Raw genomic sequence first — 27497 nt, 5'->3', positions numbered from 1 at the left:
ATCATTTCCTCCTCCTCTTTCATGCTTACTGCACCATGATTAAGGTACAGGTCGGAATCGGGGGCTTGCACGAGCGAAGAACGTCACCGGCGGGCAACGTCACCGAAACGAACGGCAACTCCGGATCGCTCTTGAACTCGAGAGAAATCCTTCCAAGTGCCATGCTTCCGGGTAATAAAAGTCAATATCGAGTAACATGAACCCGATGCGACCCAATTCATCCTGGAAACGAATCGTTCTGCTGCACCAGGCTAGTCGCCGCAAGCGATGTGCTCGGAAACCAATCAGTTAACGAACCGGTATTTTTCAACAGTAGACTTCGTGTTCAACACCGCGCTCGTAGCGTGCCGGCAGGACGGTGCAGACAATCACCGTGGACAACATCGCTGGACACGAAGAACTTTAGACTGATCAGTAAGTGCGCTACGTGAACGGTCTCGGTGAGTCGGAAGGTGTCGTCCAGGACCTTCCGCGGCCTTGTCGTTTGCATTGAATGCACCATTGTGTCACAGTGAACGGCAGCTCGTTGCTGTTTTGCGAAGTGATTCCGAGGTCTACATATGGCTGGTGCCCTGGTGAGCGCTACTGCAGTGACAGTCAGGGTTTCACGGCACAGAGGGACTTGGTTGACGCTCGCCCGAGATCGTACAACGGGCGACGGACACCGAGCCGGTATCGCGCTCTTCTACGCATGCGAAAAGCAAAGCGTCGGCCCGTTGAGTCCTCTAATCGAGCAACGGATTCACCTGATACGTTGTTCTCAAAAATAGACGCACAGAAAACGGCCGTGAAGCGATCATCATCCTCAGCAGCTACCATCGTGTGGCTCCGAGGACGCGGGGACCTGCGAATACACGATAATCCGTTATTGCTGCAAGCGCAGAGGCTCAATGAACCTCTTTTCATAATGTTTACATGGTCATCGGCGGATGCGGACAAAAACTACGGCTTTGGTGAAGCACAACGCGTTTTCCTCTTCAGCGCCGTGGATGCACTCAATCGAGCCTTAAACATGCGCTTTCAGCAGGTGATTCACTACGTGCGTCTCAGCGATGACGCAGGCCTCGAAGAGTACCTGCAATTGTTTCATTTCCTTGAAGCCTCTTTGTCAGCACGAACGCTGCTGATGGCTCGACGCTATGAGCCTCCTCTACTCCAGCTCGACATGGAGCTGGAATGCACGCTCACAAAACAGCGTAAATGGAAGGTGTATACGCACAACATGCACCTCCTACATGAGCCCTGGACAGTAGCGTACGATGGCGATGCAACCTCGAGTGCTGGACACTTTGGAACACTGCTTCCCTTCTGGCAGGCCTGGCAACGAAACGCCGACCTACCGCCCGAGCCTGCAGCAGCGCCGTCTACGCTACCGCCGGCTGCGGCGCTGGAGCGCTGCGAGCCACGGACACCAGCATGCTGTGAGAAGCCGCCTCCGCTTGCTGGAGATGCGTTTGTCGATAGGACAACACGCTGCGCGCCCTTCCAGTTTGTCACATCGTTGGTGGAAACGGGGTTGCACCCGGTGCGTCCGGGTACAAAACGCTGGGATACGGTGCTGCTCGGTTCGTGGGCGGTCGACGAGGAACGCGTTCGCGCGTTTTTGCGGGATTTTCTGGAACACCGACTACCCCTGTACGAGAAGAACAAATCTAGAGCAGACCTCGAGGTCGTATCGCGTCTGTCACCGTATCTGGCACTGGGTATGCTCAGCGCACGGGAGGTGTTCCACGCTACGAGAGCGGCCTCTAGACGACTGGCGGCATCAAAGCGATCCAAGACATTTGAGCGTCGACTTATCTGGCGAGACCTGGCGTACTGGACGCTCTATATGTTTCCAGAGGCGGTCACGACGCCCATTCGGAGCCATTATGCCTCGCAGGAATGGAACGAGGATCCGCGTCTGCTCGCGGCCTGGCAGCGGGGATCCACGGGATACCCCATCATTGATGCCGGAATGCGACAACTTTGGCAAACGGGTTGGATGCCCCAGAATATCCGCATGGCTGCGGCATCGTTTCTGGTCGAGTACCTCAATATACACTGGATACACGGCCTGCAATGGTTCCATCGTACGCTCATCGATTTGGACATTGCCATCAACGCGATGATGTGGCAGAATGCGGGACGCACCGGCCTGGACATGTGGAATTTCGTTATTCATCCAGAGACCAGCGCCCGGTCGAGCGACCCAACTGGTGCGTACGTTCGCAAGTGGCTACCCGAACTAGCTCAACTGCCGAACGCTTATATTCATGCACCGTGGAAAGCGCCTGAGTCGGTCTTGTCCAGTGCAGGCGTTCAGCTTGGTGCGACCTACCCCCAGCGCATCATCGCTGACCTTGGAGCAGCTCGGAAACAATCGCAAGCGGCAGTTCTCGAGATGCGATCTCGATCCATGCCCCAGTTTTTCAACGCTGACGGTTACGATCGAATACGGGTACCCGTCCTGAAAGCCGTCTCATTGCCGCATGAAAGATTCCAGCAGACAGCGACAGCGGATAACACGGTTTGGCGGCATGTGTTTACTCGACGCGAGTTTCGCGAGGCCCCCTTTGCGACGCACCTGCCACATGAAACAGAAGCGTGTGATCGGCAGGAGGCGCAGTTGCTCCCGAAGGACTCCACGCGGGCCATGCAAGGCAAAAGTGACGCTCAAGCTGCTGCCTGATCGTGGCGAGTGTCGGACGCGCCGCCTCTAATCCACGACTGAGAAGCGCGTTTTCGACTTGAAAAACACTCCACATCAGATGTTGCTCGTTGGATGATTCCACGATTCCTCCAGAATGAGCAGAACTGGAACGGGTCGAGTCATCTCCCCGAGGTTTCGTAATCCAATGGACGGTAGAAAAGCGAGCACGGTTCGATACACAAGGTACCGTGTTTCTCGCTGTAGCTGCTGCGGCGCCGGTGTGAGCTGCGACGGTCGCGATACCGACGACGAACATTGGAAAGCGATAACCCGAGCGCCTGTCGCGTGAACAAGCACGAACACATGCGAGAAACACCGCGCAGCAGGTACCACTTGTGCATAGATTCGCCGCATAGCACGTGCGATGCATCGAGACACGCTCACGCTCAACGGAGACTCTCAATGAGTAGCTGGTATCCCAACTCAGCCGGTTCCAAGTCACGTCGCTCGACGATAGCATTCGCGAGGAGCGGCATATCGCTCTCCATACCAAGGATCCGAGAAAGAAAGAGAAGCAAATGAAAGTCTGCAATTCGCTCTGTAAATTTTCCATAGCCGCTTTCTAGCACACGCTGTACATCAGTGATGCTCTGGGGCTCCACTTCGCGATTCTCAATAGGAAACGCAGTGCGGAGCCATCCTTGATGGTCGCGAATGGGTACCAACACGAGGAAAAAGTCCGTGTCGACTCGGCGAACGCGATTGCCTTCGACAACAACTTCATCGAGCGTGTGAAGCTCACCGCTATCGCTCACCGGCATCAAAATTCCCGCTTGTGCCATCAACAGACACTGATCAGACAGCTGGTATGCCTCAAAATGTCGTCGACCGTCAGGCTGGATAGAAACAGCAATCGTGACAAAGTACCGCGACCAATCAAAAGACGCCTCGGGTGTTTGATCTCGCTCCTGCTCGGCCAGGTGGTATGCCGTAGTCTCCAGTTGCAGTTTAGCCGCATAGGCAACATCACGAGCATGCAGCGCATGCGAGCGGTCCTCGGCTCGGTGCGTAAAAATCCAACCAACTCGCCGCATGCCAAGATAATGGGCGAGTGTGTCGGCTTCTCGAATGGCGACCTCGCTCTCGGGTAGCGGAAGATACCGGTCGGCGTCTCCGGCTTGCGGTGGCTCAAAAATCGCCTCTACTTTCACCAGACCCTCACTGGCGACAACGTCACCATAGAGAATCCCATAACGCATCTGCGAGTCGTGGATGCGCAAAAGATACGACTGGAAGGCGTCAGCAGCCTGGCGATCGATCGAGCACTGACTACACGGTGATTCATCCTGAGAGCGCAGTCTAAAGTGCTGGGCGTCAAGCCATTCCAGGTAGTCCACTGTCATTCCTTTGAGGCCGCCAAGACCTCGCCGCTCCATAAACTCGTGCTGTTTCCGCTTTCGTCGTTCGTCCATCAGACGCGAGTACGCCTCGCACGCTCGTTCGTATTCGCTCTCAGTGAAGAGCCCGCTTGGCGCATAGGACACAAGGTACTGCGGTGTAGCGGTAGGTTCGGTGGAGTTCTGGCAGCCGCCTTGGGCTGTCGCGTTTGGTGCGGGTGACCGGGCCCCAGACGGAGGCGCTGACACCGACTCGCCGTTGGGAGGCTTCTGCAGGTCGCGTTCGATGACCAGCAGGTCCCCATGGGTTACACCGCAGGCTTCCAGGGAAGCAGTTTCATCTTGCAGGCGCGAATCTGTGAGTGAAGGATCCTTAAGAAGCTCGAGATCAACGCGGTTACTATGGCCGAGCCTCAAGATCTCCCGCTTCAGCTCACCGACAGTGGTCTGCGGCTCCACAGTGAACCGTACAACCGTGCCGTCTTCCTTCCGAACGCGCACCAACATATCCCCACTCGATGAATACACACTTGGGTGTCAGTAGTGACCTGTTCAGTCCACTGAATAAAAGTGAAGCTCGAAACGTGCGGTCTAGGGAGCGTGCACGCGCCTCCAGAAGCGTCCGCTACCCGTCAAGGCAGGTCGAGCTCGGGTGCTACCTCAGCGACGAGCGTGCCTACAGCTGCAGTCCGTACTGGTTGCTTGGATCAGTCTCGTTAGTTTAGCAAACGTGCTGACGTTTTGTAATGTTGCACTGATGTCCCTGATGCGCACATAGCGTCGTCTCGGGATCTTGAGTCTTGAGTTGCTCGACGTTGGCGCTGGGCGCTCGCTTCTAACGCACGTACACCAAGGAGTTCCGATCTCGAGGTCTCGCGTGAAGCACGCCAAGGAAGCCTGTTGCTCGTCTGGCTTTGTGTATGACAGGGACAAGCCGGACTCAGAACCGGAACTGGCTCGTATACTAGTGGAACGTTGTGATTTGCGCAGGGAGAGTCGTGGAACCCGCGAACTTGTAACGCTTTCGGAAACCGCCCTGGAGTCGTGTCACCCGCGACGGCCGACAGGCGCTGTAGACCTTGGAAACGCGAGCAGCGTTACGGTATTTGGGATGAGGCCAACCGAGCGAAAAGCGAGGTAGCACGAATGCACGTTGCTTTCCGGGGCAGGTACTCAGGGCACCGTGAACGGCTGAGGCGCTTACATACACGAACGATCACCCGAGCAGGCTGTCGAGTTTTCCGTGTTGTCTTGGGTTGAAGCGGTCGTCTCTGAAAAGTATGAGACGCGCTTCGCTGTACATCGATTGCTTGGGTTGCGCTAGAGGCGGCAACACTGTTCGAGAGCCTCTTTCCTGATAATATGCTGTGCGCATTATATTGACTGGCTGTGCAGCACCCGGACGCACATCTCGAGCGCCCGGTAAGGCACCGACACCGCGTGTCAGATGTGCTTCCCCAAAGAATCAAGCGAAGAAGAATGACCGGAAGTAGATGTCTCTGCGCTTGCGCAAGACAGGAACGCACAAACTGAGGTACCGCCAACGCTGGATCAGAATTGGGGCAATGCCTCAGTGGAGGTGGTCGCCAGGCGAGCTCCGCGGCGAATCCGGCAAGGAACACACATGAACAAGGAAAAAAGCCAACAACGGAAACTTGTCGTGTACGGAGCTTGACGAGGCACAGCCTTTCTGCGACTCGTGCTGACACTAACGTATAGGCGCTTTTGATAAACACTCTGCTGCCTGGAGATCTGCACTCGGAAGGTGCTGCGTCATTGGCGGCATCCTCGGATGCATTTCACCGGCTCATTCTCGAAACGATTTCGCAATGTAAATATGCCTTCATTCATGGAGTATCCCCCAGACGCAGAAACATCCGGTAGGCGATATTCTGGGTCTCGTCCACGTACGCGTAGCCAAGGCGCTCCACAAACTCTAAGAAGGTGGAACGCTCCAATGGCGGCACCTGCAAGCCGACAAGCACCCGACCAACATCGCTACCGTGATTCCGATAATGAAACAGGGTAATATTCCAGCCACGAAGACCATTCAGGAATCGTGCTAGCGCCCCTGGGCGCTCCGGGAACTCAAAGCGGTAGACAATCTCGTGCGCTGGGGCGAAGTGTGGTCCACCCATGCCCCCAACGCAGTGGCGCAAGTGCAACTTCGCCATCTCATTGTCGGTGAGATCTGTAGCCACAAACCCTTGGGCGGCAAGCTTTGATATTGCTGCTGCAGCACCGCGTCGATCCGAGACCGAGAGTCCCACAAACACATGCGCAACTTCCGGTGATGCGTAGCGGTAGTTGAACTCGGTGATATTGGCACCCGGCCCGAGTGCGTTCATCATCGCCCGAAAGGCGCCCGGCCGTTCCGGGATACGAACCGCTAGTACCGCCTCACGGTGCTCGCCGATCTCTGCTCGCTCACTGACGTGTCGAAGTCGATCGAAGTTGGTGTTCGCACCGCTCGCAATGGCAATGAGGGTACCACTGCTACTGCTATTGCTGCTACTGCTACTGCTGCTAGTGCTATTGCTAGTGCTAGTGCTAGTGTCCATGTTCCGCTGCGCGTAGCGCTTCAAGCCGGCAATAGCGAGTGCCCCAGCCGGCTCCAGGATCGAGCGTGTGTCCTCGAACATGTCCTTAATGGCTGCGCAGATTTCGTCGTTCTCGACACGGATGACCTCATCGACGAGGTCTCGACACAGGCGAAACGTCTCGGTGCCGACCTCTTTCACTGCAACCCCATCAGCGAATACCCCGACCTGCGCCAAACGGACCCGTTGACTAGCCTGCAGGCTCTGGTACATGGCATCGGCATCGAACGGCTCGACACCGATAATCCGTATCTCGGGACGAAGGCGCTTCACAACCACAGCAATGCCAGCGATGAGACCGCCCCCACCAACTGGCACAAAAATTGCCTCAATGGGTCCAGGATGCTTGCGAAGTATCTCCAGAGCGATCGTTCCCTGACCCGCAATGATATCGGGATGGTCGAACGGGGGCACGAAAAGCGCCCCACGCTCCGCTGCCAGCGCCAGTGCATGTGCCTGTGCGTCATCGAACGTGTCGCCGTGGAGCACGGCTTCAGCGCCTCGTTGATGAACCGCATTCACTTTGATCGACGGTGTGGTGCAAGGCATCACGATGGTGGCACGCAACCCGAGCAGCTGCGCACTCAGTGCAACGCCCTGCGCGTGGTTACCAGCGGAGGCTGCAACGACTCCGCCTTCGTACTGGCTCATGTCTGTGAGTGCGATCATATTGTAGGCGCCACGGATCTTGAAACTGAAAACTGGCTGGAGATCCTCGCGTTTGAGCAGGACTCGTCGACCAAGGCGACGCGACAGCAGCGGAGCGTTGTCAAGCGGTGTCTCAACGGCCGCTTCGTAAACGCGGGCGTTAAGGACGCGCTCCAGGTAATCGTTCTTGAACGGTGAACTGGCGATGTAGCAGTAAACTGGAGCATCACCATTACTCGCCACTGTCAGTTTCGCAGCAGTCTCTGTACGATCCTGCGTCGCACGTAGCGCTGGGAGTGCTCGGGAAGCGCACACCGGGCGGCACCTTTTCGATCGTCCCCGAGGGCAGTCCCTGGTGTGCCAGCTCGTTGAGCCGACGCCCTGTATACAATGACGAAAACAGTGTGCTGTTATGAACATTGGTGACCGTCAGACAGACATTGGTGCAGCAGACAAGTAACGTCAGCGTTGTAGCTCCTATCACGAACGTCTACGGAACCTTGACGGGAGCCGTACGCAGAACGGCTTGCAAGGCGCCCGCTGCGTCGAGTTGCTTATCGATTGGTGAGGGTTGTCAGCGGCGAAGGCAGCGTTGCCTGGGTATTCTAGAAGCAGGAGCAGCGGTATCCAGTGCTTAGGACAGGCAGCGACGATACCAGTGCCGCTACTGCTACTTCACTGTCTACGGGGAAGCGCTTGGACTGGAAGGGTGCTCAGAGTCTGTCAAAGTATCGTGACGTGGAACAGGTTGCGCTGGTGACGGCGGCGACGTTTAAGAAAGCGCCTGCGTGCTTGTATGCCGCTTGAAGCGCAATGAGGTACCAATCGTCGATTGATCCGGATAGGCGACGCTATGTTGCTTCCTCTGGTCAACATGTTAACGAAACTTGGTGAATAACGTACTGAATCCAGAGTCGACTGCAGCGTACCCATAGCGCAGTGTCGACATCAGGTGCAACTGTTCTGCCAGAGCGCAAACCCAGTGCCCTTGTCCATCTTGGTACACCAGGTTATCAGAGCACCACCATGGTATGATTCCACTTCCACGCGATCGCACCTGCGCAATATGCCGTCCAGCTTCCCGTCACGTACCCAGTCGATCGAGTCTACTAGTCTTGCGCGGCAGTGACTCTGCTCACGAATTCAACTGGGGTTGCTCCCGGCCTTGTAAGACACGCGCTCGACAGGCGAACACTGGACCATGGAAAGTGCCAGTCTCTTGCAGTTTCAGCGTCATTGCCCTCATTCAACGATGCAAGCAGAGGCCTAGCATACCGCGTAGACGCGCTTGCCGTGGCGTCTGTCGCTGCATCAAACGCTTGTCCATGAGGCACCTGCATTCGCCATCGCCAGGAAGCAGCTTGCGTCGGTATCCATAAAACTTCAGAGAGGTGCTGCGTATCGTCGATGTTTCTGCAACGCTACATCCATGCTTGTTTACAGGCCAGCGAATGGTACGCAGCCAGCTGCCTTGATGTCAAAAAGTGATCTGGTGCGGCTGCTTGTCGGGTGCTCCAGTCTAGACGTCGCTGGCAGGTACGTGCGCTCGTTCGGGACCTGCTCTCCATCCCAGAGAGCACTGAGCACTGCCTGCGAAGTATCCATGCATGTTCGAATGAGCTCTACGCAATCCATCCGATACGCGTCAGGCTGCAGATGTTCCATTCCGTAGCTGCTGCTCGATATCGACAGCAACAGTGGTATCCGCGAACGCACAGTACCTGCGATGGTGACCTGCGGCTGCGGTCGAGTCGAGGCTACGCTCGATCTCGCCCTGAGCCATGAAACGCGGTGTCCCGCAGAACATACAGGAAAAAAGCAGTCGCTCCTGCCGCGTTTGGCATACCCAACCATGACTGGCTAGCTTGCGAAATGCAACACGCTCAGTAACAGAGGCATTTGGAGACGCGGAGCGTTCCAGTGCGTCGCGCAAGTAGCGGACTGCGTCAGCGAGGTGCAGTGCCCAGCATGCTTCCGTCCGACTTGTGGACGAGTCCGCACGAAACGACGCAAAAGTCGTCGGAGAGCGCTCGCTGAGCCAGCGACACCCAGGCTGGTGTCTGCATCCCTGTGTACTGGATTCCGACTCGTTCACGAGTTCACTGACAGCTGATGTGGCCCCGCAGCGCCCACAGTGCAACGCCCCAGACAAGAGATACGTCCATCCGCCAAGTGCGAGCTCAATAACAAGCGGATATCCCGTGCCCTGTGCCCCTTTCTCTTCTAAGCGCATCTGCTTGAAGCAGCTTGGTCGAAACGAGCATAAGCGCGCGCAGAAACCAAGAAAGTCGGCAGGATCTGCATACGCGGATGCCTCCGCTGCACGCGTCTCTACCGACGTGATCATCAGGTCATTGTTGGAGAGCGCTTTCGCAGGATCCGATGTCAGCGGTGCGGGCGAGTCGACGGGTCCCAGACTAGACCTCAGCTTGGAGAGCTGCGGCTCCACGGCCGCGATGCGCCGGCACAGACGCTGGTGCACAGTCTGGAGCTCGCGCTCTGTCCGGGTGCAAGTCTCGCGTGCTTCCTCTAGGAGCTGAAGGAGACGCTCTTGCGCTGCGTCCTGCAGCTCGAGCGTCTTGCGTGAGGCATCGATGAGCTGCTCCAAGCGCACAACCCGAGGAGCAGTAGCCGTCTCGTCATCGTCGAGCGCTTTTGCTCGATACTGCTCCAAAACAGGTACTGTGTCTGCCTGGAATCTAGTCCACAGCTCAGTAAAGCTACTCGAGTACTGAACGCCAGTTGAACGCTCAGTATACGATGCCACTGGCGCCTTTTCGGCCGCAGCAAACGCCACCTGCTCGATCAGGGCCAGCAGCTTGTCTGCAGTCGCTGCATTGCGCAACTGCAACACACACATCACTGGGCCCTGCCCGCTGACTGGACATAGAAACCGGATACTTCGTTCGCGAACTTTTTCCCATCGCGCAGTACGTGCCGTTTCGTGCTCCAGTCTGAGGTAAAGCACTGGGCGCAGGCCGCTGTCCATGCGCAGAAACGTCTCTGTGTTGCCCGATGACTCGCTGCACCTGCGTAGGCGTAGAATGCGCACTGGACCGCGACCGGCATCTACCCAGTGGCCATCCAGAAACTTTTTCAGGATGGCGAGCGGTGTCTCGAATAGGAGCTCTGTGTCGACAGTGGATGCAGCGTCGCTGTCGCCGTTGCATTCGTCCCCGGGGTCTTGGGGTGCAGCGCCCGTTGTCATAGCTGTAGTCGCACAAGCGTCGCGCTCGTCATAGTCACCACCAGGGCGTCGCTCCAGGGGTTCTCGTGCGTGATCCGCGTTCGACACTAACGTGCTATTCCTGTCCAGTTCTGTGTCGGTACGACCTGGCGTACTCGATTTCTCAACATCGTCGGGGCTCTCTGACCCGCGATGTTCACTATTTGTCTTGTGAGCAGTTGCTGATGCTTCGTCTTTGCCTTGAGGTAGCGCTGGTGGCCAGTCCAGCTCCGAGGCGCGAGCCCTTTTGCTCTGACGATCACCCTCGTATTCCATCAGCGCTGGTGCAGTGCACATAGCCGTCTCGGCAGTTGGCAGTGCGCTGTCGGCCGCAACTGATGCCTCGTCGCCTTGGTGCTGCTTTACGTGCAGCGGCTGCTCAATGAGGTACTCGTGGGGGCTCCAGGACCCTTCCTGGCTAGTGTCAGCGCCTTGCGAGTCCCGCAGCTCGGTGTCTGCTGGAGTCGCCGGCTCTTCCGCCATGAACGATCAAGCTTAGCCGCAAGCGTGTCTGTTCGCTCCTTGAACTGTACCACGCTATTTCCAGAAAGCGCTCAAGACGCTGGACTGCATAGCGCACCTGTGTCACTCATAGAGCGAAACTGCAAAAGCACTACATCGTGCAGCGACTGTCAGTCAAGCGTTGATTCCGATCGCAGCGCCCTTGACCCGCTGGACTAGTCATCCGAATCAACGGCGCACTGTTGGATTGACAGGGCACGCGGGTCGTGCCTGATTCCTAAAGTGCAGTGTCTTTGACAAGAGTCGTCAGTGTGTGTTCAGAACGTTTGACTGACGCTTTCTTCGAGATGATCGCTCGACTGGTTTGCGTTGCTGCTCAACGGGTACCGACTCACCCCATAAGGCGTTGGTGTTGTTCGCAGCACGAAGCGTCTCTACAGACACCACGAGATCATGCAGTATACAGCGTTTCGCCTGGAGGACTCGAACAGTGCAACCGACACACGATACCCCATGCGTTCCGTTTACGTGTTCGAAGAGGTTACGTCTGAATGGATCGATGAAACCGTACCCGAGCTCATGGACGATGCACGCTGGTCGGCTTCCGAAGAGCAGCTCGCTATGGCGATTGCGCAGCGCATCCAGCGTTGCCACGACACATACGTCATGGTAGAGAGCGTGCACTGGTACGAGTCCGAAGTCGAAGAATGGACGGCGTCGCGTCCATCCTGCGTAGCTGGCATCTGGCGTACATTAAAAATGCGCCCAAAGAGTCGCAAATAAAGCACCAGGTTGGGCACTGGAGCAAGCACATGCTCCGGGCAGTTTTGTGCAGCCGCCACTCGGAGCGAACGTATCGCCCGTACCTGCGGTACTGCACGATCGATCGCCGCAGCCACGATTGCCGCGGAGCATCTTTCCCATATGTTACATGCATTGTAAATCAAGAGTAGCACTCTGATGCAAGGATATCTGCGAGCAGTCATCTTTTCCAGTTGTTTGTGAATCAGGTTCGCATTGGAGACACATAAACGTCAAATTTGAGCCTAATGGTCGCCCAATGGATCCCAGCACCTGTTACCAGGTAATCCACCTGACACTTACTCCTCAGTAGGCTATCATGGTCATTACCAGCGAACGCAGCGCAAATATTGCATATAAGCGGCAGCCCTGCGACTCGCTGCTTTCACAGGCGATAGGCTGCATTGCCCGGCGGCACACAGCGACGAATCGCCTTGCGCAGGCGCTCGCGCTGCCCCTGTAGTCCGGACAAGCCGCTGGCTGCCTTGTGCCCACTACTGGGCTCCAGCGTGGCTTGCTGCACAGTACACCAGCGCACATCGTACCGTTAGATGCTCTCGGATGCTCGAAGCGAGCGCTTATCCAATAGTGCGATCAGTGCATTCCCGTCGTAAGCGTGCGCTCCAGGACGGCTCCTCGATGGATGTCGGTACCGGTGCTGGCAGCGTCATCGATTCGCAGCGCAACTGCGGCGTTCAGTGCCAGATCGTCATATTTCTGGGTCGAATCGGTCGAGTTTCTTCTTGACCTCGCCCTCGAAAACGTCCTGGCGCGATCCAAATAGGCCCCTTTCCCGCAGAGACTCGAGAACGAGCTCGACTCGTTCATGATTCTCGCTCACGAATTCGTGCAGCACCTGCAGCTCATTGGTAATCGCTACCGTCTGCTCCTGCAGGCCCACGACATGGAAGAGAAAATGACGCATCGCCTCAAAAACAGCACCTTCCTTTTTCTGGAGCTGCTCAGTTAGTTTCTGTGCAAAGGCCTGCTCCTCCTCGTAAAGTGCTAGCTTTCGTAGGTCCGCTTCCATGGCGCCTTTCAACTTCTCGACCTGCTCGAGTGCGTACTCCTCGAGATGCACCATACTCTGAACAACGCTGTCGAGCTCCTGACTCATGTGCTGCAACAACTGCTGAACGTTGTCGGGGGTATCCGCCAACGACTGCGATCCGTCGAGCACCCGCGGCGACGGTGTCGAAGCGCTGAGCGGCCGCACGCGCCTCAACGCGGACACAGCACCGCGGTGCCAGTATCGACCACGCCAGAAACGCAGCCTGGTGCACTGTGGGCGCAGTGCGCCCCTGCTATTTGCAGGTAAGACCGCTCTTTCACCACAGTCGAACCAGTAAGCTCCAAAAACGAACATATTCTCAGAAAGGCCCACAGCGAGTCCGTACTTCAGACGAGGAATCTGTCTTGACGCCGCGCGCTGCCGGGAGATTCGCTGCAGATCTCGGCGCTGGTACTGGATCCTCAAGGATGTTGCCAGGCGCGCAACTGACAAGCCTTGGAGGCCTCTGTACTTCATTTTTAGAGTGTTTGCGTGATCTCGAGCGGTGCACCTAGCACATCATTGGCACACAGCGTGGCGCAAATGCAGCTGCTACTAGACTAGCGCTGGATCCGGGGCAGGTCCCGGCAGCAGCGGAGCAGATCATGCTCAAAGCTTGTGCACGCGTATGACGTTTCTGTGTAGTGCGTATGATGGCTAGTCTGGTGCGCACCAGCTCGACGGCGTCCAGTACATGATCGATGAGCGGTGTACAGCGCAACCTTTTTTGTCTTGTTGATACATGGGGAATGTCGGGATGGAGGAAGCGCGAGCGTGGCAACCCAGGTTCCATCCAGATCGACCTGAAATGTGCGCATCTTGCTGGCGTAGGCTCGCGTCAGCGTTCGAAAGAGTACCTCGGAAACGAGACATTGGGAGCTAGGGCGGCGGCAAGCTGCCGAGTCGGTCGCTCGTGGCAACGCTCATCGGTATCAGCACAATGCGTCGAATGCGTCTTCTGTATCGTAAAACGCAACTTTCACGCTCACGCATGCATGGACGAGTCGTTCGCATCCGCGGCCCAAAAAGACTTCGACAATCCATTTTGTAGCTTCACCAGCACTGAGCTGCTCTGTTGGTACTGTGCTCGGATGCGGGACAGGGAGGCCATGCCCGATTCGGTCCAAGCGCGTGTACGCCATGGTAAGGGTGACGAAAAGGCACCTGAGCAACACCAGGTACATGAACATGAGAGGCAAGTTTCAGTTCCGTCGCCCATCCGGTGCGTCTGAATTCAATGGAAAGCACGGAGATGGGATACAGCGACCACGTCTATGCTACCAAGCGAGGTAAACGAGAAATCGGGAAAACGGACAAAAACGTGAAAGACCCTCCCGGAAAGAGGACGCAGAGAAACAGCATGGAAATCTGTCGGAGGAGGAAGATCAGTGTGGACCCGTTGTCGGTACCTCCGTTCTAAAAGTCACCAACGGGGAAAATCTTTCAAAATATTAATTTGGACGTCATGATGGAATACCTAGCTTATCTCGCCTTGAAGCATTTCTTCACGAAAGTTTCCGTAGAGGATTCCATGGAAGGTCTTCAATGCGTCCAATTCCAGCCGAGCGATTCGATCATACCTTTGTACCAGTGCTAATGCTAGGAACACCTCATGAATTGCAGCCTGATTCTTTCAGGTCTCGACATTATCATGCGTCCGGCATCAGGGATATAATGGATCATACGACCCGATGGAATGGCGTTGGCAGGATCCATATCACGCAGAATTTAATTTTGTACTCCTTGCTCGTACCGTGCATCAACGTTCAAATGGCCTCTGTGGACGATCCGCGGCAATCATCCATGAGACCGCGATCGAGTCGCAAAAGGACTCGATTGTACGCAGGAAAGGAGCAAGGAATCGCAAACCTCTTCTCATTGGGTTGGCCAGGGATATAACTGATCAGTCGCACGGTAAGCTCGCAGCCTGTGGCACTTGTCATGTTGAAGTGCGCGAATTCCCAGGTCATGCTCCGTCGAAGAGAGCGTCCAATGTGTGCAGGTATCGATTCTGTACGATTCCTATCGATGCGTAGAGAACGACATCAGCGCATCCCGAACCCGGGTGCACGCTGAAACAGGTCGAGAAGAAGCGTCTGAAGCAGAGGCGTTCGGTAAGATGCTCGTACGTCGAACGGCAAGGCCATCGAATCCGTTGGGCGTGCTATGGTGTGATTCCACCGGCAACATAACGTGCAAGAACATCCTGTACCGAGACTTGAACGCTTAGATCAACATCCGGAAATTTCTCATGCTTCCTGAGTATCCAACGGCTTTCTGTCGAGAGAAAGTTCGAAAGAATCGTTTCGTGTTCAGTCTGAGCACTTTGCTGGAACGCGGAAAACTTTTGGTGCGCAAAGCGCATCAGCCAGGACAGATGGCACTGGAATCCCGCCTGGTACAAGACATCGGTATGGTGCAATGAACATCCCATCAAGGCCGGAGCGCCGTTTATGTGCACCGAAAACGATTCTCAAGGATAACTGGTGAACAATAATCAGATTCTGTCATTCGGCATTGCCAAATATGAAAACGATGCTCATGCACACCTCGTGAACAATAATCAGATTCTGTCATTCGGCATTGCCAAATATGAAAACGATGCTCATGCACACCTGGTGAACAATAATCAGATTCTGTCATTCGGCATTGCCAAATATGAAAACGATGCTCATGGACACCTCGTGAACAATAATCAGATTCTGTCATTCGGCATTGCCAAATATGAAAACGATGCTCATGCACACCTCGTATACAATAATCAGATTCTGTCATTCGGCATTGCCAAACATATATATGCGAGTTGCACTGCCCCGTGGAAATGCATCGCATGGATACTCGGCACTCGAGTACCCTACCCGTGCCTGCCAGCTAGGCGTCCAGATAAACGAGTGCCAACGACCAGCGCCGAGTTACGCTGGCAAACGGACCAGCCTCCCCGCCTTGCATGGTGCTCAATTGGTCCAGTTGGGACTGCGACAGCATCAGACTAGGACGGCTACTGAACCAGGCAATGCATCATCGAGGATAGCGCCAGTGACGTCGAGCGCATATGCTTCTGCCCAGCGCTCCGGTTGGCACACACGCGCGCCTCACAATCATTGCAGGTGGCTACAGGAGGACGCTTTGGCGCGAACGGAGACTCGTTCCGAGTTGTGCCTGCACAGGCAGCTTGAAAACAGAGGTAGAGGGTGTGCGCAAGGACGCAGTGCCTCCGGTGACGCTTCAGGCTTGCTTTAGCGGGGCCTAGCTTTCCGAAAGAGCTGGACGTTGAACCGACTGCAGTGTGGTGGTGCGGTACCGGCTCCACAGCCACAGACGGCCGGTGCGATCTCATGAACGGGCACTGTGCTGCACCAGAAGCTGTCGCGTGTTCCTCTGTGGACTGTGTGAACGGTGTCGTATATGACTACACCTCGGATAATAGAATTCTCGCCGATCACGAGGATAAGGAAAAGGCTGTGGCGCAGGTACGCTGTATGCCGGAGTTCGTGAGCGTGCTGCAGTTTCTCGTTGCTCTTCAAGGCTTCATCAATGAGGAAATCCGGACGTACTTTCGAGCAGGACGACCGAAAAAGCCCACAGATGCGCTTGTGCCCCAGATCGATCCGGGGCGCTTGGAAGCGGACATCGTTCACGGCTTGCGCGAACGACCCCCAGCTGATGACGCTCACGCAAGCACAACTGCTCAGTCGTCGACTGCGACCTCGCACCAGGAAGGAACAAGCCAAGAGCTACTGCTCTCGCGCGTACATGCCGGGTTGCTCAACTGCCTGCATGTGCGCAAGGTCGACGCAATACATGCCTACGGGAAAGACGGGTGGATAGAATTGCTCGCAGCGGAACTACGTACGCGGCCTGAACTCTACGACCTGAGCGGGCCAGCTGCTGGCAGCGACCCGGGTTGCAGCCTTTATGATCAGGACGGAGCGTCCATCCTCGATCGATGTCGGTATGAAATGCTCCACCCGCGGATGCGTGTGGTCATTCTCTTAGCGCTATGTGAGGTTGTCTCGGAAACGAACGAGAGTCTGCGCCGCGTGATCTGGGAAATGGCGAAACAGGAGCAGGAATGCAGCCAGCGCCTTGGACAGCCCACAAGGCGACATCGACGAGCCCGAAAACAACAGGAGCAGCGACAAGCGCCGTTTCACACTCGTCGATCAACTACCGCAGCGGCAGGCCGCTCACGAACGGATGGCTGCATCTCGAAAGCGAAAGCATTACGAACTGGGTTCGATTCCACCAGAAAACCCTCTGTGAGCGATTGGGAAGCAGCGATGGACGATTCCAAGTCAGTGAAAGCGCCTTCCTGTGACCAGGTGTATCGACGTGGGGATGGTGCCACTCGGATTGATGCTTTTGGTGAAGACGATTACGGTTGGCGCTACTGGGTTCCCGGAGGCCTGAGAGCGGCTGCGGCGTGCGGCTGCTTCCGAATATATCGCCTCCGTTATGGCGGCGGTGTCTCTGAGGCACATTCGAATGGTAGCGCTTCTCTGACCGGGGAGCGTCTGGACGGCGGCGCCGCAGCACAATGCAGCGTACCTCCTCAGATAGAGGTCGTTGTTCGGGATTATGCAGACAGAGTGCAGGCCATGGAGCGTCTCTTCCAGGAGCTCGGTGGCGATGCCATGTCCTCTCGCAATCGCCGGTTGTGGAGTTGCATCCAGGATTCGGTCATTGCTGAGCTCGAGCATGGCTATTTGGCTGCGGTGCGACGAGAAGTGCGCATCTCGAAACAGGCTGCCCGGGAGTCGTGCTTGGACCAGGAGGCAGCGATAACGACGTCGGCGACAGAGATGCCGCATCGTAGCGCCCGGACAGGAAGGCGACAGCGTCCTACATACAACGAAGATGAGCTGTTTGATGCCGCATTTGCACAGATGACAGACTCGAGCGCAGAAGGCGCTTGCTCGAGTACCTTCGACAGCGCTTCTTTCGAATCCGATACCAGCTGGTCTGAGACGAATGCATCCAGCCTGTGCAGCGACTCTGATTCTGATGCTGATGGTGAGCTCGGCGCGGGAGCCCGATTGCCGGATCTTCATGAAAGCGTATCCTTGTCCAGTGATGACAGGAATCGCAACAGGTTCAATCTGAATCGTCAAAGACGGCTTGTGTGCCTCGAGCATGGTACGTCATCGGCAACAGGGCACCAGCAGCTATTCCGGAACAACAGCAACAACACCAGCAGTGGCAGTGGCAGCTGCGATCGCTTGGGCCATAGCTGGGATGCTCGTGATGATGATGATGATGATGATGATGATGATGATATCAGGACCCCAACCAGCGACATGAACGCTGAGAACGCTGGAGCGCTTCTTCGGCATGGACGCGCTGCGGAAACCGCTTGGGCGAAGGCATCGTCGGGACAGGTTTCTGAGAGGCGCGAAGCCGTCAGAAAGCACGACGCCGCTATACCAAGTTTTGTGACCGAACTGGTGCCTGCTTCGGGAGCGGGGACCCCAGATGCTGCCTGCTGGAATGCGTACGCGGATCCCATAGATAATTTTTCTCCAGACTAGGTGAGCAACAGATTCGTTATGCATAAAAATAAAGTTTGACCGTAATCAACGCTTGCAGAGAAAGCACCGTTCACGGAGGTGTCCCGATTACCATGGAAGATCGCGCTGCTCAGATAACGTATCCCATTCGTCAACGAGAAGGATGCAGCGATGGCAAGAAACGCCCGGTCTGGATCTGAGCAGTCTGACACAGACGCTATGAACATCGCTCGGCATGCCTCATGCAGATCATCTGGCAGAGAGGAACCAGTTGTAGCGTCCTTGTGCGAGGAGCGCAAACACATCGTGAAGAACGTCTTCGGCACTCAAGGATGTTTTACGCAATGAGTTACGGGCTGTGCAAAGAGTCCAACAGATCCTGGGACTCGTCAGAGGGAGCCGCAGAAATGCATCCCGCATCGGCTTCATCGATATTCTCGCGAATGGAAGCTGCCGCTTTCGAGGTGGTGCTCGTGCAACGCAGAACGTCACCTGAGCAACACTGTACGCAGAACATCGTCGTGCACATCTTTATCTAGTCGCCGACGTTGTGTCTTTCGCGATTACGCGCCCGCGTGAGGGCTATCGGCTCGGAGATTCATCCTGGTTGACAGGATTTTGGTGATCCTCAGAGTCATCGGCATCGGAATCAGGCACGTGGAGGGTGTCGCGGGATGGAGTAGCCGCGGCGAAAGCTTCGTGCAGCGGCACCGGCGTCGTCGCCACCTCCCATACCTGCTGGAGCTCCATGAGCTGCACTGCCCATGGAGGTTCTCTCCCAGGAAATTGCTCTTGGCCTCCGTCCTCGATCTCTGCATCCACGGCCATCGACGTCGTGCTTTCGCTTCCAGACAAACTGGGTGATCTCGTGTCCCCCGCGCTCGTGCTCTCGTTCCGCCTCGTACTGGCGGACTCGCGCGCGCGCTTGTCAGGTCCTCGACAAAGCGTTTCGCGCTGCTCGAGGCTCCAGGTAGGCGCTCCTTCACGACGCCACGAGTTCGCAAGCAACGGGCAATAGGCGAGCTCGTGAACAAGTGCCTTGCGTACGCGTCGGACGTCTAGTCTGTCCAGGGCCGTGCTACCTTGACGGGCAAGTCGCTGCTTTGCATCTTGTTCGTTTTCAAAAATAGCCATACAACGCTCACAACTGCAGTCTGGAGCGGCGAGCCACCCTTGGGCGACGCTCCGAGCGAGCCGAAGTTGCAAACCGGGATCTTGCCACACACGGGCAGCCGAGCGTTTTCGAACGCTCTCTGCATAAGGCTCCGTCGCGAAAACTCGATACAGACGCAAGCGCTGCTCTTTCAGCTGTAAGAGTCTGACTTGTGCTTCCATGACTCGGCAGACCAGTGTCGACGTTCTCGAAAGAGAGACGAAGCCCAGCGCTGAACCTTGGCGAAGAAAACGAAAGATTCCGGTCGATGATGAACGCGATGCCGGGGGAAGCGCTGGCCACTTGGCTTGATCGGAACCGGGGCCCGGTATGCACTGCGTTCTTGTCAGTACGCGTGGATATCGTAGATGTATATTCTGGACACTGGTTACAGGTACATGGGACGGATCCTCTAACTTGATCGTGCAGTGTAACGTTTGGGTTCCTTGCCGCTGTTATGAACAACAGCTTTTGCGGCCTTTTGCTCAGTTTGATTCCGTTTCCTCTACCTCTGGTGTCTCGTTCTCTGGGAGAGCAATGCGTATCCTCGTCGTCAAGAGAGCCACACTTTCCTGCATGTTTTCTTCAGCTCGGCATCTTCCTTGGACCGCTTTATCCTTTTTTGTTCAACCTATGGTTCATGAGTAATTTTGCATGTTCTGGCGAAAGATGCATCGACCACTTCGTGAAGTCCATAACTGTGATCAGCCTTTCTGGTTCGTCGATGCCCTGATTCTCCATGGGACGCAGCTGCGGCGCTTGTGCGCGGGCGTCCAGCTCCATAAGGAAGCGAGAACATCCCCATAAAGACGTGCTGTTACGAGCGACCGAAAAGAGCATTAGGAAATGGGGAAACACGCTTCCGTTCGGGGCTCTGGAACAGCATTCCAGATGCGACAGGGTCCTCGCTTTCGTAAGCGGGGAACGTAGAAGCGGAAGCAGCTCCATTCTCATATCTGCATCTGGAACTTTGCGTAGTATTTGATGGAGCCTAATTGCCATAAGGCTATCATCCAAGCCCATAGGCTTCGACGAAGCGCCGCCCATGAAGAACTCTTTCCGGCCTTCCAGGATGTTGGCCGAGTCGTGGCACATTCGCCTGCGCGTCATCGAAGCCTTGAGGTGCCGGTGGTGGTGAGCGGTGCCATGGCTCAGGGATACCATGCAGATTTCTCCGCCCAAGGACTTCGCTGCAGAACAAGTCGAGAAATTCCAGTGTATATCTGTTTCACTCGTGCAAACCGATGACGACCTTTCCGATGAAAGCGATCGCTGCGGTGAATGAATCTCGAACGCAACACGGTCTTCTATCCAAAAAGAGAAGGTGAGGGCATATGTGAATCTTTCCCCTGGGGGTATGATGCTAGTGTCGAGTCCAGTGTGGCGGATGGCCACACAGAGTGGAGGACTCGTCTTTCGAACGGAATCGATGATCTGGCTTGACAGTTCGAGTAAAAGTGCGGCACGAGCTTCTGAACAAGTCGCCACGGAAACACGTTGAGTCTTTCCACTCGTCAATCCACCAGCGAGAAGTTGTGTCCCCACAGCGTGCCTTCAAAGAGAAAGATCGAAAGCTTGATGCGTACATGATTTGAGCGTGCATCACGTAACGAAAGGAGAAGCACGAAGCCTTGTACGTCTGCATTATGTAATGATATCGGTTATTTTACGAACCGTTGTACGACGGCGTCGCGTATCATCTCGATCCCGATAATGTGACAAACTCCAGGAGCCGTACGTGGCAGCGGACGATCCAAATCGACGACCGAAGCTCGGAACAGAACGTATGCATCCAAAAGTCCTTGCTGATACACTTGTCATGTCGAGTAGGTACATCTACGAAAAGTCCGAAGAAAGGAGAGAGACAGGAAGAGGGTGAGCGGTTCAGTGCCCCATTCTTTGATCTTTACGCATGTGACAATACCTGGAAAGCGTGCTTCCGACGCACCAACCAAGACTCTGTTATGCTTTTAGGGCCCATTCACTGAGACCGCAATGGTTAAAGTGACTTTGTGATGCGTAAAGCGCACCGCTGGCAGAGTTGTTCAGGTGTCGTGCTCGCAGCGTATGCATCTACCACATCGGGTGACGCGACGCACGCGCTCCCCGAGCGAACGCTCGCATCCCACACCACAAACGCTCATGTTAGACCCTATATGGGCGTTTTTCCCGAGGCAGCAGCCGCTCTATGTACACAGATGTGCACGACTGGAGGAGAGCAAATCAAAGCACACCGGTGTGTAAAGGCGTCCCGATGATCGTGCATGTCACCGCGAGCGCATCGCCTGCACGCCCGCATCGTGTGCTGCTAACGCCGTTCTGTCTCCATACGGCGACCGCACCGGCGCTATAGGCGCCATTGTTGTCGCTTTCGGCGGGTGCGGCACACCATAGGACGTACGAAACGACCAAAATATCCGAGATGATATATAGGTAATGTAACATGGAAATCGGGGGTTTGATGGATACTCCACCTCGCACTGAAAAAAAAAACAAAAGAGAAAGAAAAGAAAAATGCGCATAATCGGAGAACGCTGGCCTATGGAAACGTTTTGTCAATGAAGAGAAGTCGTGTGCAGCTGCGCATGGCATCGATGGAACGTATCTGCAGGATGCTCGATCGTTCCGTGCGGATGCCTGACCCTGCGGGTCTAAACAAGATCCAAGCAGGATGCGCCCGTCGCGCTGCTCGAGTTGTGGTTATACGCACATTCCAGGAGTGCACACGTCGAGGACAGCGTTCTAGAGGCAGCTACGCGCTGCCCTAAGACACCATCTGTGACGGATCCGTGAACGAAGCTTGGAGACGCCCGCGACAAGCGCATGACTCGTCAGCGCCCGAACAGGCAGCGCATCGCTCCATTCGCGCTTGATCGCTGATAGCAAGCACGCTATCGGAGAGGCCTGATCCAGTGTCAACGCTCTGTCGAACGAAGGGAAATCGCACCTGTGGCAAAATCGAAAGGCACGATGCGATTTTCGCGCGGAATGCAAGCAGGTACCCGTGGACGCGCGAGCGCGGGAAATCGCTGCGATGCACCCATGCGTGCACGCAGGCTGCGTGCGCATCGACCCACTGAACAACAGCGTGCGCTTTTCGCTGCTGCTTCGCGTTTAGGTACCATGGAGACGGCTTTTCAATCACTGTTTACTGCCCCTGATCAGGATCAAGACTTTCGTTCCAAGATCAGGGACTTGTTCGAGTCAGAGGCTCCTGTGTGGGAACCTCTACAGCAACAACTTGAGGCGCTGCGACGGGGACGTCAGCGACGCCTTATCGTCTCACTGGACCTCCTACGTCGCGAGGAACCCACAATAGCAAAGCTTCTGTTTGAAAATCCGCTACGATTTCTACCAATATTTGAGGAAGTCCTTACAGACTATATCGCGCAGTGGAATACAGCACTCGCGGCTGCTGGTGCTGCTGGGCGGGAACGTCAGCGCCTCCATGTTGGGTTCGAGGGTGCTTTCGGGGCGCTGCACGCGACGCCGCGCTCACTGCGTGCCTCGATGCTGAACTCGATGGTATGCGTTGACGGTATAATTACTCGCGTGTCTGCTGTTCGACCCAAAGTCGTAGAGTCTGTGCACTTCATCCCCGCGAAGAACGAAATAGTTCACCGCGTCTACCGCGATGGTATCTCGCTGGATGTCGCCCAGAACCGAGGGCTCGGGGCAGCCATCTATCCCACCCGTGACGAAGACGGCAACCCCATGGAAACGGAATTCGGGTTATCGGCATACCGCGACTTTCAGACGGCGACCCTGCAAGAGATGCCCGAACGTACACCACCGGGCCAGTTGCCGCGCACCGTTGACATTGTTTTTGAAGCAGATTTGGTCGATGTTTGCAAACCCGGCATGCGCGTCCGTATTATCGGCACATATCGCGCTCTGGGAGGCAAGACGACGACGTACTTTGCGACCAAGATCGTGGCCAATCATTGTATTCCGTTGAGCGACACACAGCATCGCCTCAAGTTTTCTGAACGCGACCTTGCGAACATTCGTGAGGTAGCCTCCACGCCGGGTGGTATCGAGTTGCTGACTGCATCGATTGCTCCATCCATTTGTGGCCACTATTTCATTAAGAAAGCGGTACTACTGCAGCTCGTAGGGGGCGCTGAAAAGAACCTCAGCAATGGCACCCACCTCCGTGGCGACATCAATATCCTGCTCGTGGGAGACCCGTCCACAGCCAAGTCACAAATGCTGCGCTTCGTACTTCACGTGGCCCCGTCCGCCATATCCACTACCGGCCGGGGCTCCTCGGGGGTCGGTCTCACCGCTGCCGTCACCACAGACCCAGACACGGGGGAGCGCCATCTCGAGGCCGGCGCAATGGTACTCGCTGATCGGGGTGTCGTCTGCATCGACGAGTTCGACAAGATGAGCGATGCGGACCGAGTTGCAATCCATGAAGTTATGGAGCAGCAGACGGTAACGATCGCCAAGGCCGGCATCCATACTACTTTGAATGCTCGCTGTTCCGTACTTGCCGCGGCGAATCCGATCTACGGATCCTATGATCGACGCCGCAAACCCGCAGAAAACATTGCCCTGCCCGATTCGTTGCTCTCGCGTTTCGATTTGGTGTTCATCGTTCTTGACACTATCTCCCGCGAAAGAGACGAGCTCATTGCAAGGCATGTGCTGCGCGTCCATCAGTATCGGAACCCCGACAGGGCAGGTCGCGCGGAACTGGCGGGATACGCCGGCGCAGACGTGGACACGCCACTCGACGAGCGAGCGACGCCTGAAAATAACGCGCCCCCAGCGGAAGCGACCACCGTGGAGTCAACAGACGATCAGGGCTTCGAATCGGATGCTGCTGCTGCCGCTGGTGCTGCTAGGGCAAGCGATGATCCCATGACGGCACCATTGTTCGTATCGCACCAGGCCAACGAAGCTATCCAGGGTGCTGCCGCGCATCGCATCCTCTCCGTGCCGTTCTTACAGAAATACATCCACTACGCACGTGAGCTGAGTCCGCAGCTTACTGAAGAGGCAGCGGCGTACATTGCGTCGCGATACCGTGACTTGCGAGCCAAAGATGACGCTCGCACGCTACCCATTACCGCTCGGCAGCTGGAGACAATGATTCGCCTCGCAACTGCGCACGCCAAGTTGCGTCTCAGCCTGACAGTGGACATCACTGATGCGCGTGCTGCTTTTGATCTGCTGAATTTCGCCCTTTACCATGAGACTCAAATCGACCGCGAACACGACGTCGCCAGAGCTGCCCCCGTGCGCTCACCTGACGCGAATACGAGTCCGGTGTCGGCATCGGCTGCAGCGCCATTGCCGCAACGCTCTGGTACGCGACGTCGAACCGCGCCAGCGAGTCGCCGTTTGGATCCGTTCGCTTTCGATGACGACGATGACAATAATGGCGACGGTGATGATGGCGATGAGTCCGAGGCCGCATCCAATGCATCCGCGAGCGACGAGCCATCCTACAGCCCTGGACGGCGGCAAGCAGCGTCACGTTCGTCGAGAGCGTCGCAGCAGCGCATTCGCCGACGCGTTCGATCAGGTGCAGCGCTCGGCAGCAGTGTAACGCCCCAGGCGAGTGACATTGCAGCACATTCGACTTTGTCGCCGCAGGCAGGCGGCATATCCAGCGGCCCGGAGACAAGACCAGTTACCGAAAACTTAGCTGCCCTGCGCGTGACCGGGGAGCGAGTGACCCCGCCCAACCAACAGGCGGACGCTATGACCGTACCGCTCGTCGATGACGCTCTGCTCGAGCGCGTCCAGCAAGCTATTGAAGCCATTACATCAGCGGAGCGGAGCGAGTCCACCTCATTCGATCAGCTCGTTGAACAGCTCGCAGATCCAACCATCGAAAGAGAACAGGTGGAGCGCGCCCTCCAGGCACTGGAAGCAATGGGCCTTATCATGTACCGCTCAAACTTGATCTTTCGCATCTAAACAGTACTGTAAAGTCCTGTATCGTTCAGGACTCTATGCCTGATTCCGTCCTGCAGACTGCTTGCCTGCATTGACCTCAACTAGCCACCAGCACGAGACGCTAGTGCCTACACCATTAGGACGGCTTTTGAAGCGCAACAAAGGTACACGCAACGAGAAACCGCCCGGAAAAGCGGGTGCGGGTTCGTCGTATCCGGAGCACTCGCTCCGACTCCTACAGCAGTAGAAGCGCACGACAAAACCCCAGACAGACAGACAGACAGACAGACAGACAGACAGACAGACAGACAGACAGACAGACAGACAGACAGACAGACAGACAGACAGACAGACAGACAGACAGACAGACAGACAGACAGACAGACAGACAGACAGACAGAAGTTAACGTTCGCGTTGCCGACTGCGAGCGGTAACGTTGTGCGCCAGTGCGGTTACCGCGGTTCCGTCGCCTTCACTCTTCTCGTGTGCGTCTTATCGATCACACGTACAACACACCATACCTTGTGCACTCCAGCGGTTCATCGCAGGAACCCTCTGAGTCGGCAGCCGACGTCCACTGGAGAAAACGACGTTCGTTCGCACTGGCCAGACGCAGCGTCAACAAATCGTCAAGCACACCCTGGTTACGCGAGGTTGCAGAGCTGCCGACTTATCACTCGGAGCGCATCGCTTGCAAACTCAGAGAAACGCTGAGCGGACCATGAAAGCGGGCACTTCACTTTTCAAACTGTTCTTGCTAGGCACGCTCGTAGCACTGGTCTGTTGTACGCGCTTCTTGCCTTCAGGGCGCTGTGTGCTCGCTGCTGGAGCAGGTGCGGAACGCCCGCGTAACCCGAGCAGCAAGTGGGAACGCATCACGCACTACGCTTACCTGGACATGGCGATTGATTCGGAGCGTATAGGTCGAGTAACAATAGGTCTGTTTGGTGATACGACGCCGCGAACTGTGCAGAACTTTCTGCGACTCGCACGCAACCAAGGCGTCGGGGATGGGAAGGGCAAGGGCACTGGCTTCCGCCAAAGCCACAGTCACCGCATTATTCCCAAGTTTATGATCCAGATGGGCGATATCACTGCTGGTGACGGTACCGGAGGTATCTGTGCGGATGGTCGACCACGGTTACCTGACGAGAACTTTCTCGTGAGACATCGAGGACGTGGCTACGTCTCGATGGCGAATGCGGGTCCGCATACGGGTTCATCTCAGTTTTTCATCACGTTCCAGGAGACACCTTGGCTCGATGGACACCACGTTGTCTTTGGTAAGATCGTAGGTGCCGAGAGCGAACGCGTCCTTGCCCAGCTGGAGGCAGTTGGATCGGCGTCTGGAACCCCGAAACGACTCGTCACCATCGTGGACTCGGGTGAACTGTCGCCAGACGGAGTTCAAAGCGATGATGTACACGGAGAGCTGTGAACATGAGGTAAATGATGCTGGAGCGCATCGAGTTAAGTACGGCAACCTGGCGGGTATTGAACGGAAACACTACGGTATTGCGCACGGGACGGACGATGGAGCACAACATCGCTGCGCCTCGGGAGATGGCATGGCAATACGAAACCTTCCTGATGATGATGCCGACGTTTCCCTAGTCCTTGTATTTCTGGACTGCCTTCAGGAAACGTGCTTTTGCGCAGGCGTTCGCGAGCCGCTGAACACAGCACAGCTGAGGTTCCAAAGCGAGCCGCACGCTTGTGAAAAGGTTTCAGGCATCCGACGACGTCGAAAAGTCGAACAAGGATGGCTTCGACGATCCGTCCTTGAGCGAGCAGTCTCCAGTCGTGCTGATTTGTTGCAGCATACCCAGGTACATCACCGAGGAACATGGTGCTGCGCGTTCGGCCCTGCAGCTGATCATCGTTCATTTCTGTGTCCTTGGCAGAGAAAAAATGGAATGGGTCAGCTTGGCTGACTCCAGCGTCCTAGCTCAAGTTGATGCCTCGTTCCGTTGTCTTCAGCACCAGCATAATCGGGCTTTTTCGGTGTCTCTCGCATCTCCTGCTACTGGTACGACGGGTCTCCCGTGTGCCAGCAGCTCCATCGTCAGCAATGAAAAGATACTCGTGGTAGGGTTCCGTGTCCCG

General features: G+C 56.0%; 9 protein-coding genes across 9 annotated transcripts, besides 3 other annotated features; 4 read left to right on the top strand and 5 right to left on the bottom strand.

Annotated features, from left to right (window-relative positions):
- Window positions 1–493: 493 nt before the first annotated feature.
- On the top strand, window positions 494–2671 carry CYME_CMH274C (probable DNA photolyase; the record flags this gene model as incomplete). Its single annotated transcript, XM_005536144.1, has 1 exon — window positions 494–2671. The coding sequence occupies one exon, from the start codon at window positions 494–496 to the stop codon at window positions 2669–2671; it is 2178 nt and encodes a 725-aa protein (XP_005536201.1).
- A 407-nt stretch (window positions 2672–3078) lies between these two features.
- On the bottom strand, window positions 3079–4536 carry CYME_CMH273C (similar to nuclear import protein NPL4; the record flags this gene model as incomplete). The annotated part of the gene is made up of 1 exon (XM_005536143.1): window positions 3079–4536. One exon carries the CDS (start codon window positions 4534–4536, stop codon window positions 3079–3081), a length of 1458 nt encoding a protein of 485 aa, XP_005536200.1.
- Window positions 4177–5835: a sequence feature (possible transcribed region).
- Window positions 5836–5876: 41 nt separating this feature from the next.
- CYME_CMH271C (threonine dehydratase, biosynthetic) lies at window positions 5877–7697 on the bottom strand (the record flags this gene model as incomplete). Its single annotated transcript, XM_005536142.1, has 1 exon — window positions 5877–7697. The coding sequence occupies one exon, from the start codon at window positions 7695–7697 to the stop codon at window positions 5877–5879; it is 1821 nt and encodes a 606-aa protein (XP_005536199.1).
- Window positions 7698–8922: 1225 nt separating this feature from the next.
- On the bottom strand, window positions 8923–10986 carry CYME_CMH270C (hypothetical protein; the record flags this gene model as incomplete). The annotated part of the gene is made up of 1 exon (XM_005536141.1): window positions 8923–10986. The coding sequence occupies one exon, from the start codon at window positions 10984–10986 to the stop codon at window positions 8923–8925; it is 2064 nt and encodes a 687-aa protein (XP_005536198.1).
- Window positions 9478–11993: a sequence feature (possible transcribed region).
- Window positions 11994–12475: 482 nt separating this feature from the next.
- On the bottom strand, window positions 12476–13132 carry CYME_CMH268C (hypothetical protein; the record flags this gene model as incomplete). The annotated part of the gene is made up of 1 exon (XM_005536140.1): window positions 12476–13132. The coding sequence occupies one exon, from the start codon at window positions 13130–13132 to the stop codon at window positions 12476–12478; it is 657 nt and encodes a 218-aa protein (XP_005536197.1).
- Window positions 13133–16047: 2915 nt separating this feature from the next.
- Window positions 16048–17685: a sequence feature (possible transcribed region).
- On the top strand, window positions 16153–18345 carry CYME_CMH266C (hypothetical protein; the record flags this gene model as incomplete). The annotated part of the gene is made up of 1 exon (XM_005536139.1): window positions 16153–18345. One exon carries the CDS (start codon window positions 16153–16155, stop codon window positions 18343–18345), a length of 2193 nt encoding a protein of 730 aa, XP_005536196.1.
- A 561-nt stretch (window positions 18346–18906) lies between these two features.
- Window positions 18907–19659, bottom strand: CYME_CMH265C (hypothetical protein; the record flags this gene model as incomplete). The annotated part of the gene is made up of 1 exon (XM_005536138.1): window positions 18907–19659. The coding sequence occupies one exon, from the start codon at window positions 19657–19659 to the stop codon at window positions 18907–18909; it is 753 nt and encodes a 250-aa protein (XP_005536195.1).
- Window positions 19660–22600: 2941 nt separating this feature from the next.
- Window positions 22601–25411, top strand: CYME_CMH264C (DNA replication licensing factor MCM3; the record flags this gene model as incomplete). The annotated part of the gene is made up of 1 exon (XM_005536137.1): window positions 22601–25411. One exon carries the CDS (start codon window positions 22601–22603, stop codon window positions 25409–25411), a length of 2811 nt encoding a protein of 936 aa, XP_005536194.1.
- A 701-nt stretch (window positions 25412–26112) lies between these two features.
- On the top strand, window positions 26113–26829 carry CYME_CMH263C (cyclophilin-type peptidyl-prolyl cis-trans isomerase; the record flags this gene model as incomplete). Its single annotated transcript, XM_005536136.1, has 1 exon — window positions 26113–26829. The coding sequence occupies one exon, from the start codon at window positions 26113–26115 to the stop codon at window positions 26827–26829; it is 717 nt and encodes a 238-aa protein (XP_005536193.1).
- Window positions 26830–27497: the final 668 nt, after the last annotated feature.

The sequence above is a fragment of the Cyanidioschyzon merolae genome, chromosome 8 (genome assembly GCF_000091205.1).
Source record: "Cyanidioschyzon merolae strain 10D DNA, chromosome 8, complete genome".
NCBI classification, from domain to species: Eukaryota; Rhodophyta; class Bangiophyceae; order Cyanidiales; family Cyanidiaceae; genus Cyanidioschyzon; species Cyanidioschyzon merolae.
The sequence above is the reverse complement of the archived record's forward strand: the minus strand, read 5'-3'. Positions and strand labels throughout refer to the sequence as shown.